This window comes from Gigantopelta aegis, chromosome 15 (genome assembly GCF_016097555.1).
Source record: "Gigantopelta aegis isolate Gae_Host chromosome 15, Gae_host_genome, whole genome shotgun sequence".
Taxonomy (NCBI): Eukaryota; Metazoa; Mollusca; class Gastropoda; order Neomphalida; family Peltospiridae; genus Gigantopelta; species Gigantopelta aegis.
Window position 1 is genome coordinate 15,852,609 of NC_054713.1, and position 14,622 is coordinate 15,867,230.

The 14,622-nt window shown below is 39.7% G+C and overlaps 1 protein-coding gene across 1 annotated transcript in view; it reads right to left on the minus strand.

Moving 5' to 3' along the window:
* Window positions 1-9,226: 9,226 nt before the first annotated feature.
* The window catches only part of LOC121390617, a 32,544-nt gene continuing 27,148 nt past the window's right edge, over window positions 9,227-14,622 (minus strand). Inside the window, exon 4 of the mRNA XM_041522478.1 lies at window positions 9,227-10,774. Coding sequence (XP_041378412.1) covers window positions 10,503-10,774 — 272 coding nt within the window. The 3' untranslated portion in view covers window positions 9,227-10,502. The remainder of the gene's footprint in view (window positions 10,775-14,622) is intronic.

Consider the following 14,622-nt stretch of genomic DNA (forward strand, 5'->3'; position numbering starts at 1 on the left):
GGCAGTGTTGAGGGCGTATGAATTACGTCCTGAGGATTATCGTTTACGGTATAGCGAGTTGAGGAAAAACGCAGGGTCAGTCTTATAGTGAGTTTGTGGCTAAGAGGCAGGGATGTTTGATAAATGGGTTGTTTCTCATCAGGTAGAGTCATATACCGAGTTACGGGAGTTGTTGATCTTACAGGACATTAAAAATGGATTACCATTTAGCTTACGTATTCATTTAGAGGATCGTGATGTCAAAAAGATAGAGGAGGCAGGCATAGTGGCAGATGATTACGTTTTAATACACAAAGCTCAGGCAGTACCGGGTAGCTCTTTACAACAGGGTGATAAGAAGAAATTTCAGCCAGATTTTCCCCGGGAAAGTAACTATCGGGGAGAGTCATCTAGTTGGTCAGCTAGTCAGGCAAGGAATGCACCTGGTGGGCAAAGTAAGGATAGGCCTGCATTATCAGCCAATGCACGAACTTTTCGTCCACATTGCAGTTACTGTAAAAAGGATAACCATCTTATCGGAGACTGTTTTAAAAGGAAACGCGATAATGCGCAAGTGGTCGGTTTAGTGAGGTCAGCTCGGGATCTAGAGGATATTTGTGATTTGTCTGATACGTGTGTGAGCCATGAAATTGGAGTGGATGAGGTTATCAGTAAAATGGTAGATAAGTCAACTGACAAATTAAATGTGGTGGAACCTGTTGATCTCCCGCAGAGGGGAATTGAACCAGTTGTCTTTGATAGAGGGGATTTACCTTGTAATAGACAAGAGTTAATTCTAGAGCAGGGGGCTGATCCAAATTTGTTGGCAGCTCGCACTACATTGTTAACTGAGAGAGTATTGATGAATAAAAGAGTTAGGGATAGGAGGTTGCCGGCGACCGAACTAGCTAGGAAGCAACTGAGCCATGCTCAGAGCAAAATAAATCAGTGTGTTGATCAGGAAGGCTAAGAGTCGGGAATTTAAACCAGGGGATAAGGTGCTGCTGTACCTTCCCATTTTAACGGGGGTTCTGTGCAGAACAGGTATTTCGGGCCCTATGTTTGTGCACAAACGAGTTAATGAGACAGGGTATGTGATAAACACTGCCTGATAGGGTTAGGAAAAGTAGGTATTGTCACATCAATTTTGCTAAAAGGTTATTTTGACAGACTGCCGATAGTTCCAGAGAGACCGGTCCAAATTGAGAGACACTCAATTTCCTGTGATGACGTCAAGACCACAGAGGTCAAGTTGGCCAACGGCCAGATTCTAGCAGACTTGAGCCCCCAGCGAGCAAAGTTGACTACGTTGAAACAAGACAATGTTTCCATTTGTCAGAACCTTCCAACGGTTACCAATACCTTAAGCCAAGATGTGCGCTTGGAACCCAACGCTATACCGATTCGACAGCATGCTTATCGGAGGAAACCTGGAAAACGTGCGACGCTGAAAAAGAAGGAAACGAAGTTCCATTGGTCAGGTGAATGCGAGAAGTCATTCAACCGTATCAAGCAGATGCGCTACTCGTCTCCCGTGATGGCAGCACGAGACTACCGAATGCCGTTCAAGCTAGCTGTGGGTGCCAGTGACGTGGGTGCTGGAGCTGTGCTGTTCCCAGAAGACGAAGACGGACTGGACCATCCTAATGAAAGCCTCCAACCAGAGAGTTTTGAGATGGAGTCTTCCCCTGCAAGAATACCCAATTACCATTGGACATATCAAGGGCACATCCAATGTAATCGCTGATGCCCTGTCCCGAAGTTGAACGTTATGATAATGTGTGTGACATTCTTCATTCTGTTTTGTTTAATATATTTATTTGTATACCAGGGACTCAGAGACTCGTGTGATTACTGGTAGTCACCTTATATTACATGTGTTTAAATGCCCGTATGGCGTCGGTTAATGCACACATTTTTGTTTTAATGTAGTTATTTCCCTATTCCTAGAGTAGAGGAAAATCCTTTTTGAGGTGGGGGGGGGGGGGGGGGGGGGGGGGGGGTGTGTGTGACGGTACATGCTCTTAAATTGTGGCGATTTTTTAATTGTGGTTAGAGGGCCGTGTGCAGGTTTCATGCCCGTAGCCCAGGTGGGCAAACTTGTTACGTAATACTTCGCGCGTCGGGCATTCCAATATGCACGTAGTCCAGCTGTGGAGGCCATGTGGCGAGTAGTTACGTAATACCTCTGCGAGTGCGGTTTCGACGACCGTGATTTGGCGACGATGGCGTCAGTAAGTCTGACGATCAGAGAGAAATATATCGACGCTAGTAGAGATGAAATATCAGATGATAGGGGGAGGTACCGCCTTGTACCCCCAGGCGAATTCTGATTTATAATAAATAGCTAGGATTTAGAGATATCGAGGAGAACCAGAATAGGAAGGCTCCGAGGGAACGTTAGTCCGTTTGGACTTTGGTAAATATCATTTCTGCTCTGTGTATAAACCTTGATGTGATTGATGTGACTTTAAATATTTTAATACTGTATTATACCAATATTCTTTAGAAAGGGTCCGTCTTCGGTCATCTGACGAAGTAAATCGTAGATTTTAATTCTAACATTATACGAGTATTTGGTAATATAAAGCTTAGCCAGTCATCCTAGACGACCTAGGTAAACTGTAGGTTATTGTCTTTATTGTGATAAGTATTAATTCTGTGTTACAAGGTTACTGCATGAGTAGTTAGGGTTAATTAAAAAATTAACCCGTTAGGAATAGAGCTGTAATGTCCTTTATTAATTAAGTTCCCCTGGAAGCGTTCCTAAATTATCACACGTTACTGGAACGAGTAGTAAGGGTTAATTAAAAATTAACCGTTAGGAATGGTGTTGTAATTCCTTATTAATAACTTCTCCTGGAAGCGTTTCTCAATATCACACGTGTGGGTGTGGTGTAACGGTGAAGTGATTCGCATATTGTGTACAAATAGACACCTAGAGATTAACTAATTAAGTGATCAGTTCTGGGTTGTTATTATTGTTGTTATTAATTAACTACTACGGCTGTACATTTGTCAGCGTAGATTAATACAGATTCCAAAGTGTATTGTGTTTTTGTTGTGTTTGTAGTGAGCTAAACGTGCTATAATAATATATACTTTATATGAGATCGTATCTCTGATCATACCTAGAGACGAGCCATACTAGGGTTTAACAGCCTGTTACAGAGAGATCGAATAGATATACAGTTAGGAGAGATATTTGATAATCGTGTTTTATTCAGTTACGGGAATTATAGAATCCCCGTGACATTACCTAAAAATTAGAAATGTGGAGGGAGAAACTGTTGCGACATTCTTTAGTGACATTCTCAAAACGAGAGATGTTGTTCTTTCATTTGGTGGGAAAATGAAAGTGATTGGTATTCCTTGTTTCTCATTTGCAATGTACAGTAGAACTTTCCTAAACTGATCCTTGAATATACCGGATTCCTGTCAAAACCAGCCCAATTTGCATGTATTAGATATGCTCGGTAATCTTCGGAAAACTCTGACAAGGGAAATAACTCTGGTATGATTTTTTGCTTCAATGAACGAAATCCTTGATAAAGTGGATTACTCTCAAAACCGGATGTTTTTTAGTGTCCCAAGGTGGTCCGGTTTAGGCAAGTTCCACTGTACTGTGCATCTGCTGGCCTTGGACATCCAAGCCATCTTTCACTGGATTCCCTGGATGCAGAGGTTTACAGCCAAGTAAAGTCGTTAAATGCTTTTATGGTTAGATGCAATGATAATTTTGGAAGTTCTACATTAAAATTTGACACTGATCTTCTGAAGACCAAGCCAGGCAAGAAGATATATAACTTCAGTCTCTTGCGTGATGGTATTCATCCGAGGGAATTGTTGTCCAGGAGATGGTTGCTTCGATTACAGCTGGATATTGTGATGGAATGTATAGATTTTGTGATGTCCTTCCATGTTGTCTTTGCATGCAGACCCACAGGAGGTTATGGCATTGTCTTGTCTTAAGAAAGATGTTTCGGGAAGGGCCACTGCGGCACCACAATCAATTACTATGTTTTTGCCCACATGACGGAAATAAATATTTATTGAAAGATACCTCTGCATCAGATAATAACACCTAATATGATAACATATTTCAAAGAGTGTTTTTTTTTACAACATATGTATAACACAAAGCTGTAATAGTGTGTAGTTTTGAAGTTCATCCTATTCATCCACTAAAGCAGTCTGATAGCTGTGATATGGAAATATATTTTATTAATTCAGTGTTTGTGTGGATAATATATTTCTGACCTTTACACCAGTGCCATATTGAACCATGTGGATATTCGTACGTGACCATTTATCTGATATTCACCCTCTAATAGTTGGAGAATACTGTTTCAAAATAGCCATGTTCTGTGAAACATAACTCATAACCTATGATTCTTTAAGATTGTTTTACTTACATGCATGCTCTTGTTACTTTTAGAGTGATTCACCGCGAATGGCAAAGCTGTATATAGTGACATGTTTCCATACATGTATATCCGTGATTCGTGATGATAACATTTTGAGTTATGTGCAATTTTAGAATTTCAGTTCTCAAAGTTTAATCATGCACATATTGGTCATGACATTGTTATGAGAGATAATTTACACATTCATTTATATTTATCAAGTACTTGTTGCTCGTGAGGTACGTCAGATATTGTCATGACATTGTTATGAGATGTACCTAGCTTACACATCCATTTGTATTTATCATGTACTCGTTGCTCGTGAGGTACGTGAGATAATGTCATGACATTATTATGAGATGTACGTAGCTTACACATCCATTTGTATTTATCATGTACTCATTGCTCGTGAGGTACGTGAGATATTGTCATGACATTATTATGAGATGTACGTAGCTTACACATCCATTTGTATTTATCATGTACTCATTGCTCGTGAGGTACGTGAGATATTGTCATGACATTATTATGAGATGTACGTAGCTTACACATCCATTTGTATTTATCATGTACTCATTGCCCGTGAGGTAGCGTGAGATATTGTCATGACATTGATTATGAGATGTACGTAGCTTACACACATCCATTTGTATTTATCATGTATCATTGCCCGTGAGGTACGTGAGGTCATGACATTATTATGAGATGTACGTAGATATTTGTATTGTCATGTACATTGCTAGTATTATGATGACATTATTATGAGATACGTAGCTTACACAATCCATTTGTATTTATCATGTACTCATTGCTCGTGGAGGTACGTGAGATATTGTCATGACATTATTATGAGATGTACGTAGCCTTACACATCCATTTTGATCATGTACTCATTGCTCGTGAGGTACGTGAGATATTGTCATGACATTATTACTTAGATGTACGTAGCTTACACATCATTTGTATTTATCAGTACTCATGCCCGTGAGGTACGTGAGATATTGTCATGACATTATTATGAGATGTACGTAGCTTACACATCCATTTGTATTTATCATGTACTCATTGCTCGTGAGGTACGTGAGATATTGTCATGACATTATTATGAGATGTACGTAGCTTACACATCCATTTGTATTTATCATGTACTCATTGCTCGTGAGGTACGTGAGATATTGTCATGGCATTATTATGAGATGTACGTAGCTTACACATCCATTTGTATTTATCATGTACTCATTGCTCGTGAGGTACGTGAGATATTGTCATGGCATTATTATGAGATGTACGTAGCTTACACATCCATTTGTATTTATCATGTACTCATTGCTCGTGAGGTACGTGGGATATTGTCATGTCATGACATTATTATGAGATGTACGTAGCTTACACATCCATTTGTATTTATCATGTACTCATTGCTCGTTAGGTACGTGAGATATTGTCATGACATTATTATGAGATGTACGTAGCTTACTCATCCATTTGTATTTATCATGTACTCATGCTCGTGAGGGTACGTGAGATCATTGTTGTAATTATTATGAGATGTACGTAGCTTACATATCCATTTGTATTTATCATGTACTCATTGCTCGTGAGGTACGTGAGATATTGTCATGGCATTATTATGAGATGTATGTAGTTTGGACTTTCATATACATGTATCGTACTCATTGATCGTGAGATACTCATATGATTTATGGTTGTAACAGACTGATCTGAACATTTGTTATTGATCATCAGGTTATTCACTACGAAGTTCACAAGTAACTAATAATTAAAATATATATGCATTCAACAAAATCTTTCTATATTCAAGATTACCTTGTATTATTTTGTACGTCATTGTACCAGATCTTGTATGAATTTTGCAAAATAGAAACAGTGCCTTTCAAACGATCTATTTAAGTTAAGAACAGCAGGAATATTTTCATCATATTTAGTGGTAAGTTCAAGATACAAATTTCACATATCATCTAATCAAAACCAATTGTGCATGCACATACAATTTGGATGTAACCATCACATTGCAATTCGGGTTAGCGAATAGTAAGAAAACTGTGATTCCAACTGACATCTGCATTTTAACAAACCCAGTCATGTTTTCCGTTTCATTGTTTGTTACTAAAATTTTGTTAACGTTGATCAATATACATGTTTTATTTAGGTATAGAAAACATTTTTTTTTGTTCCTCCGGACAATTGTCTTAATCCATAATAACTTGGACTTTAAAATAATTCTGATATCAAAATTCGATTCATAATCTTGTTGTTTAATGCATGTTTAATACCCTACCCAAACACAAACACATAATCGTACGAGACAGAGTGGGAACTGTCCCCCAGTGCTAGAGAATATAGTGAAATTGGGCAAAAACGATAGTTAAATTCGGGCAAAATTAGCTGGCCTGAACCATAATGGGCGGGGGGGGGGGGGGGCGGGGGGTTTCACCATATATTTCCATAATTTTAATTTTACCCACAATATTGGTTGTAAATCCATTGTAAAAATGTACAATCATTAGGTTCCACCATATTTAGTTGTTTGGGCAGTAATCGTAATACACAATAAATAGGTATGCAGATTCGGGCTTTTTCGTTCCGAATTCGGGGGGCAAACTCCCCCCACCCCCCCCCCCCCCCCTCTACTCAAAAAGGGATTCCGTACGCCTATGCACACATACATACTTGTGCTGTAGGAGTGAAAAAAAAAACGATAGTCAAAAAAATTTCGAGAAAAAAACGTATGATTAACTTTTTCCAGCCCTGATATCAGGAATATGCCCCCCTCCCCCCCCCCCCCAAAAAAAAAGGTTGCCCATACGCTTATGCATATCATACTTAATATTGCGTACAGAGATGAATTCAGTAGCAGATCGTGGAGGGTCCAGTGGGTCCGGACCCCCCCCCCCCCCCCCCCTTTTTAAAACTGCCCATAACCTTTAAGGGGAAACGTGATTATATTAACTGTTTCTAAATGCTAAATAATAATAAAAACACATCCACATTTGGACCCCCCCCCCCCCCCGCCCCCCCCCCCCCCCCCCTTTTTGGATCTGGACCCACTTTCAGAAATCCTGCATCCGCGCGTGGAATTCCATTAATCCAACCTTAATGGTGCTTGCCGTATTTGTTACTAATCGCAGAAGTGGCTATACACATAGCAGCCGTGTATATAGCCTCGGCTAATGAGGTTAGTTATCTACACGGAGGTCATATACTGAAAGGAAAAAGAAACGTCGGGTCATAAATTGTGGACAAATTCCTAAATAAGTGGGCGGATTTGTATGGAAGTTGTACAAATAACTCATTGGGTTATTGTGAATTATACCCTGCATCCACACTCATTGAAGTGTGATAGAGAGCGGCGTACGGCAAGACAATGAAAATCACCAAAAGCACGTGCAAAGCATAATATGGACGAAGTCGGGGTAACAACTCATACCACAGTGTAGTGTTACCTGTTACAGAACACAATCCGATTCGTTATTTGGTATTGCCATTATGCAACGCTTGACCGCAGTTGAGAGGGGTCAAGCAATTTCACAGCTCATGCAATGTCATACGCAAAGACAAGTTGCCGTGCAATTTGGTGTGAATGTTCGAACCATACAACGTCTTGTGGTACGTTTACGGGTTACAGGAAGGGTTGCCGACTGTCCCCGGTCTGGGCACCGACATGTAACGTCATGCCGAGACGACAGAGCAATCAGGCTTGCGCATTTGCGCGATGGTCACCTTACTGCCACCGAAACTGTTCACAACACCATAGGCACCCACAATCGTCCCATCCACCCCAAAAGTGTAAGGAATCGGCTGAGAGAGGCCAATCTCGTTGCGCGTCGTCCCTACGTTGGTCTCCCTCTGACGCCATTACGTCGACAACGTCGGATGAATTGACTGCGTGCACAGCCACCGGGAAGGATCTGCATGATCCAATGGAGATATGTACTGTTCACGGATGAATCAAGGTTAACACTTTTACGGTCGGACGGGCGACGTCGTGTGTATCGCAGGGAGAGATTTGCCGACGCTTGCGTTGATGAGAGGGACAGATTTGGGGAGTGGCTCAGTCATTGTCTGGGGTGGAATTTCCCATGGGTTGTAAACGCCGTTGGTGGTCATCGCTGGGAACGTGACAGCCGTCCGATACAGGGATGAGATCCTGCAGCCTCACGCCGTGCCATTTGTGTAGCAAAACAACCTGACATTGCAACAAGACAACGCGAGGCCGCATGTTGCAAGAGTGAGTAGGGACTTCCTTGCAGCAAACACCCCCTCGACTAGCCCGCTTACAGCCCCAATCTGTCCCCCATCAAACACTTGTGGGATCAGTGGGACAGGAGAGTGAGGAATCGTCCAAACCCACCCATCGCCCTTGTCCAGCTCAGAGATGCCTTGGTAGATGAATGGAATAAAATTCCAATGAGGAGTGTGAATGCCTTGATGAATTCCATGACCAGGCGGGTCAGGGCAGCTACACAGGCACGCGGTGGTCACACACGGTACTAGTGAGACCAGTGAGACTAGTGGACTCATACACAGCCTAACGATAATTAAATGACGTGATGAATACTAATGAACTGTTTCCATGAGTGTTTGATTTCAATGATAGGGGATACCCTCATTTGCAACCGGAGTATGTTGCCATTTTCTTTCACATTTCAATAAAAATTGCCAGTATTATCATTAGTGTCCGTCTTTCATAGATATATAGTACAATTGTACATATCATGTCATACAATTTGATCTGCTGGCTTTACAGTTGACCCGACGTTTCTTTTTCCTTTCTTCAGTGTAAGGCCACCACAACCCATCTAAACGTCCACGAGCATAGCACGGGTTACATCTAGCCTCTGTATTTAATCCACTTTACATATAATAGGGCCTATTTTACAAAGCCTGTTTATATTATTTAAATACCTGTGTTTACGAAAAACGGTCGTCGTAAATTCGGCCCATATTGTATGCATAGGACGTCTGTATAAGATCCAGTTTTAAGATACTGTCAGGGGAATATATATATAGTCATACATTCTGTCTTGCTTTTTAAACAATATTTATTTCCAGAATCGAATACAGCGGTTTAGGACTAGCAATAGCTAAATGCCTATATCAAGGCCTCTACCAACATTAACAGATACGCGTTTTGTAAATCAAGATGACGAAAGCGATAGTAGTAAAACTATTTCAACTCTGGCTAACAAGAATGATCAACAGAAAGAAAGAAAGAAAATAAGAGAAAACAGTTTATATATGATGAATTTTAAAATTGATTTCGAAACGTTTGCCAAAAGGAAGTTTGGCAATGTTGACTGGCAAAACTGGTCAGAAATTTTTATTTCTATCGAAGTAATAATAAAGTATGGCACATGTTTTGACAGCTATGTTAATAATGATTGGGTAAACTGATATTACGAACTACACTGCATATAGGAGAAAAAACTCCGTTAAATAACAACAACAACAACAACTAATAAACAAAGGTCAGTATCTTCAACTGAGTGACCACCAGTACAAGAATGGTTGCCAGTTTATAAAAAAAAAAAAAAAAAAAGAAGTTTTTTTGATTTTCCCCAATATACTAGCTTTAGAAGCGACTATGTGAACCACAACATATGTCACGATTTGGATTAGGAACTAAAGTCGAAGTGAATTATGTAGTGAGACCCAGCTGTTCCTCAATTTTACTTTTAAGATAGAGATAACTCTGGCAATCTTTATAATATTCATTTATACAACCCAGTTATCCCCCTTAACACTTTCTAAAAATATTTGACATATTAGTGATATTCTGAAATTAAAGTTCGTTTGCTTAAGTTTTACTCTTCATCAGTATTATTATTTGCATGCAAACTATAAAGAATCTTGATGTAAAATTTGATCTAGCTTTCAATATTATGTTTAAAAATGTCTCAAACATTTCTAAATAATATCAAATATAATAAACGAACATTAACTTGATTTAAGTCATCAAAGCTGCCACATCCTGCCCGCCCGTGAACAGTTTTACTGGTACCATCGTCTTCTATCACACCACGTCTATCTACCGTTCGGTGCAAAAACTAAAACAATGTCTGGCGAGTGACAGCGATCGGCTGACCGTGTGTAGATCTACCCCAAACATTTCAGGTCATCTCGCGATCCTGTCGAGTCGACCACATACGCATCCCAACCAGCTCCATCTTCTTCAATCTGATTGGTCAGACTGTTAGAAACCAGTTGACAATTGGGGGTGCTGTTACCAGTCGACTGTTTGAAGTTGGCACCATAGCAGAGTGATTCCTCATAACACAAATACATACATGTTTGCGATGTGGCTACTGAGTGTTCTGATAAGACTTGGTTCGATATCCTCGAGTTGGGTGAACGTCTGAATTGAACAGCTGTAAATAGAAGAGCATTGGTAGTAGTACTACTTCTACTTATAATAATCTACCACTACTAAAACTTCAACTACTACAACTTCTTATACTGCTACTTTTATTACTGTTATTACTATAACTACTTCTACTACTAGTGTTACAACTATGCTGATGCTGCTGCTACTACTACCACTACTACATTAATACTTCAACTACTAATAGTAATACTCGTACTATTACTACTCCTACTTCAAATTCTACTATTAATATTTCTACTACTACTGCTACCACTACTACTGCTACCACTACTACTGCTACCACTACTACTACTACTACTACTACTACTACTACTACTACTACTACTACTACTACTACTACTACTACTACTACTACTACTACTACAACTTCTTCTTCTACTACTTTTATTACTGTCTGCACCAGTCGCTAGCGGGCGGTGGTACAAGCCAGATTTATAGAACAAAAACCCACATACATTTTGATACTCAATTGATGGGGAAATATTCCCCGCCATCCCCTCTCCCGGTTCCCATGTGCCTGCTTTGGTTTTATCATAGTACACCTATACCTCGTCCTTAATTACCTATCCATTTAATTAGCTCCATGTCAGTACACCTCAAAACAACACCTACCTCGTCCTTTAGCTCGGTTATTGTACACCTAAACCTTGTCCTTACCTCTTCAATTTGTTACCTCTATCTCCGTACACATATAGCTGACCCATACCTCTTCCTTTGACTCCGTAAACCACTAACTTATCCTCACATCTTTCTTTGAGTCTCTCTCTCTCTCTCTCTCTCTCTCTCTCTCTCTCTCTCTCTCTCTCTCTCTCTCTCTCTCTCTCTCTCTCTCTCTCTCTCTCTCTCCAACACCTGTATTTCATTTTTATCTCTTCATTTGGGTCTCTGTCCTACACCTGTATTTCATTTGTATCTCTTCCTTTGGGTCTCTGTCCTACACCTGCATTTAATTTTTATCTCTTCCTTTGACTTTCTCTCCGGACACCTGTATTCTTTGACTCTCTCTCTCTCCTACACCTGTATTTCATTTTTATCTCTTCCTTTGACTCTCTCTCCGTAGGCCTGTATTTAATTTTTATCTTTTCCTTTGGATCTCTCTCTCTCCTACAACTGTATTTCATTTTTGACTCTTCCTTTGACTCTCTCTCCTACACCTGTATTTAATTTTTATCTCTTCCTTTGGGTCTCTAAACTACATCTGTATTTCATTTTTATCTCTTTCCTTTGGGTCTCTCTCCTATACCTGTATTTCATTTTTATCTCTTCCTTCGACTCTCTCTCTCCTACACCGGTATTTCATTTTTATCTCTTCCTTTGACTCTCTCCCTCCCTCCCTCTCTCTCTCTCTCTCTCTCTGTCTCTCTCTCTCTCTCTCTCTCTCTCTCTCTCTCTCTCTCCTCTCCTCTCTCTCTCTCTCTCTCTCTCTCTCTCTCTCTCTCTCTCTCTCTCTCTCTCTCTCTCTCTCTCTCTTTCTCTCTCTCCCCCTCTCTCTCTCCTACATCTGTATTTCATTTCTGACTCTTCCTTTGAATCTCTCTCCTACACCTGCATTTCATTTTTATCTCTTCCTTTGGGTCTCTGTCTGTACACCTGTATTTCATTTTTATCTCTTCCTTTGACTCTCTCTCCTACACCTGTATTTCATTTTTATCTCTTCCTTTGGGACTCTCTCCTACACCTGTATTTCATTTTTATCTCTTCCTTTGACTCTCTCTCCTACACCTGTATTTATTTTTATCTCTTCCTTTGGGACTCTCTCCTACGCCTGTATTTCATTTTTTATCTCTTCCTTTGACTCTCTCTCTCTCTCTCGCCTACACCTGTATTTCATTTTTATATCTTCCTTTGGGTCTCTGTCTCTACACCTTATTTCATTTTATCTCTCCCTTTGACTCTCTCTCCTACACCTGTATTTCATTTTTATCTCTTACTTAAACTCTATCTCCTACACCTGTATTTCATTTGTATCTCTTCCTTTGGGTCTCTCTACTACAACTGTATTTCATTTTTATCTCCTCCTTTAACTTTCTCTCCTACACCTGTATTTCATTTTTATCTTCTCCTTTAACTTTCTCTCCTACACCTGTATTTCTTTTTTTCTCTTCCTTTAACTTTCTCTCCTACAACTGTATTTCATTTTTATCTCCTCCTTTAACTTTCTCTCCTACACCTGTATTTCTTTTTTATCTCTTCCTTTGGGTCTCTCTCCTACACTTGTATTTCATTTTTATCTCTTCCTTTGGCCTAGTCTCCGTACATCTGCAACTCATTCACAGATGTTTCTTTCGCTCTAGTTGTGAACAAGTATACTGACACACAAGGGAAAACGCAAAACAGATATTTTTCAATATTTTGTATATTTATGAGAGGATTGACACTTGAGGATTGATTGACACTTTTGGGCTACGTAATTGGTAAGTTTTATGATTTTAGATGGAAAGCCTACTTAATCAAGGGTTTTATAGAATTATTTACAGTAATAAAACAGGATGGCTGATAATGTTCATTACAATTTTAGGGGGTCTGCGCGGTTATAACACAATATCCTGTGATCTTTATAAAAGAAAGCACATATTTGTTAGTGTGTCTGGGCACATAGACTGGGGACCGTCTAAATATACACCTGCCAATCAGAAACTACAGGAACAGGCCAAGGAAACAAAAGACCAATTAACTCAGAAAACACTCAGAAATTTTTATTTCAGTACGTGGATTAATTTATGGACAAAACATAATACAGTTATTTCGACACTCTGATGGAAAAACATATCACTAAACAATAGGATATGTCCATTATGTAAAAATTACGACATAAGGGATGCTTTTCATTATATATTTACATGTGTGTTTTTTTAAGAATGAAAGAAATCACTATTTACCCACTTTCTGTCAATCAAAACCAAATAAAATTATATATAAATTTTATAATTTATTTAATTCTGTGTCCTTAGAAAACTTTCTATATTTTGTAACTTAGTTCTGAATACTTTCAAACCCTCTGGCTGATTTTATGTGTGTTTTTGTATTTATGCATGTTATTGTACTTTCACCATCTTGTCACAATGTATTAATTGTTCTATGTAAACATGTCCTCATATGCCGTAGAGTACGGCCTGAGTGTAAATAAGTTCAGTTCAGACAATAGTAGTTTCTTTTATATTGGACAATAATATGTACTTATTGCTGGCTTACTGGGATGGATATTATTACAGAACATTGCGATGCATCCGCACAAATCATGTATGTTTAGTTTCTTCAGTTCTAAGACTAATTCCTGACGTGACACCGGCCTCGGTGGCGTCGTGGCAGGCCATCGGTCTACAGGCTGGTAGGTACTGGGTTCGGATCCCAGTCGAGGCATGGGATTTTTAATCCAGATACCGACTCCAAACCCTGAGTGAGTGCTCCGCAAGGCTCAATGGGTAGGTTGTAAACACTTGCACCGACCAGTGCAATCCATAACTGGGTCGGGCCATGGTTTGTGTATTCTGCCTGTGGGAAGCGCAAATCAAAAGATCCCTTGGCTGCCAATCGGAAGAGTAGCCCATGTAGTGGCGACAGCGGGTTTCCTCTCAAAATCTGTGTGGTCCTTAACCATATGTCTGACGCCATATAACCGTAAATAAAATGTGTTGAGTGCGTCGTTAAAATAAACACTTCTTCTTTCTTTTTCTTTTTTTTGACAGGTTAACGTATACTAACCAACCGGCTCGCCAGAGGGCGTGTTCTCTGGGATCATACAAAATGGCTGGGCCCGTTATATCTAATAGCCGTAACATTTAACCGGTTTTTTTAATTAACTATACAATTATACTTGTTTAAGCAATATTG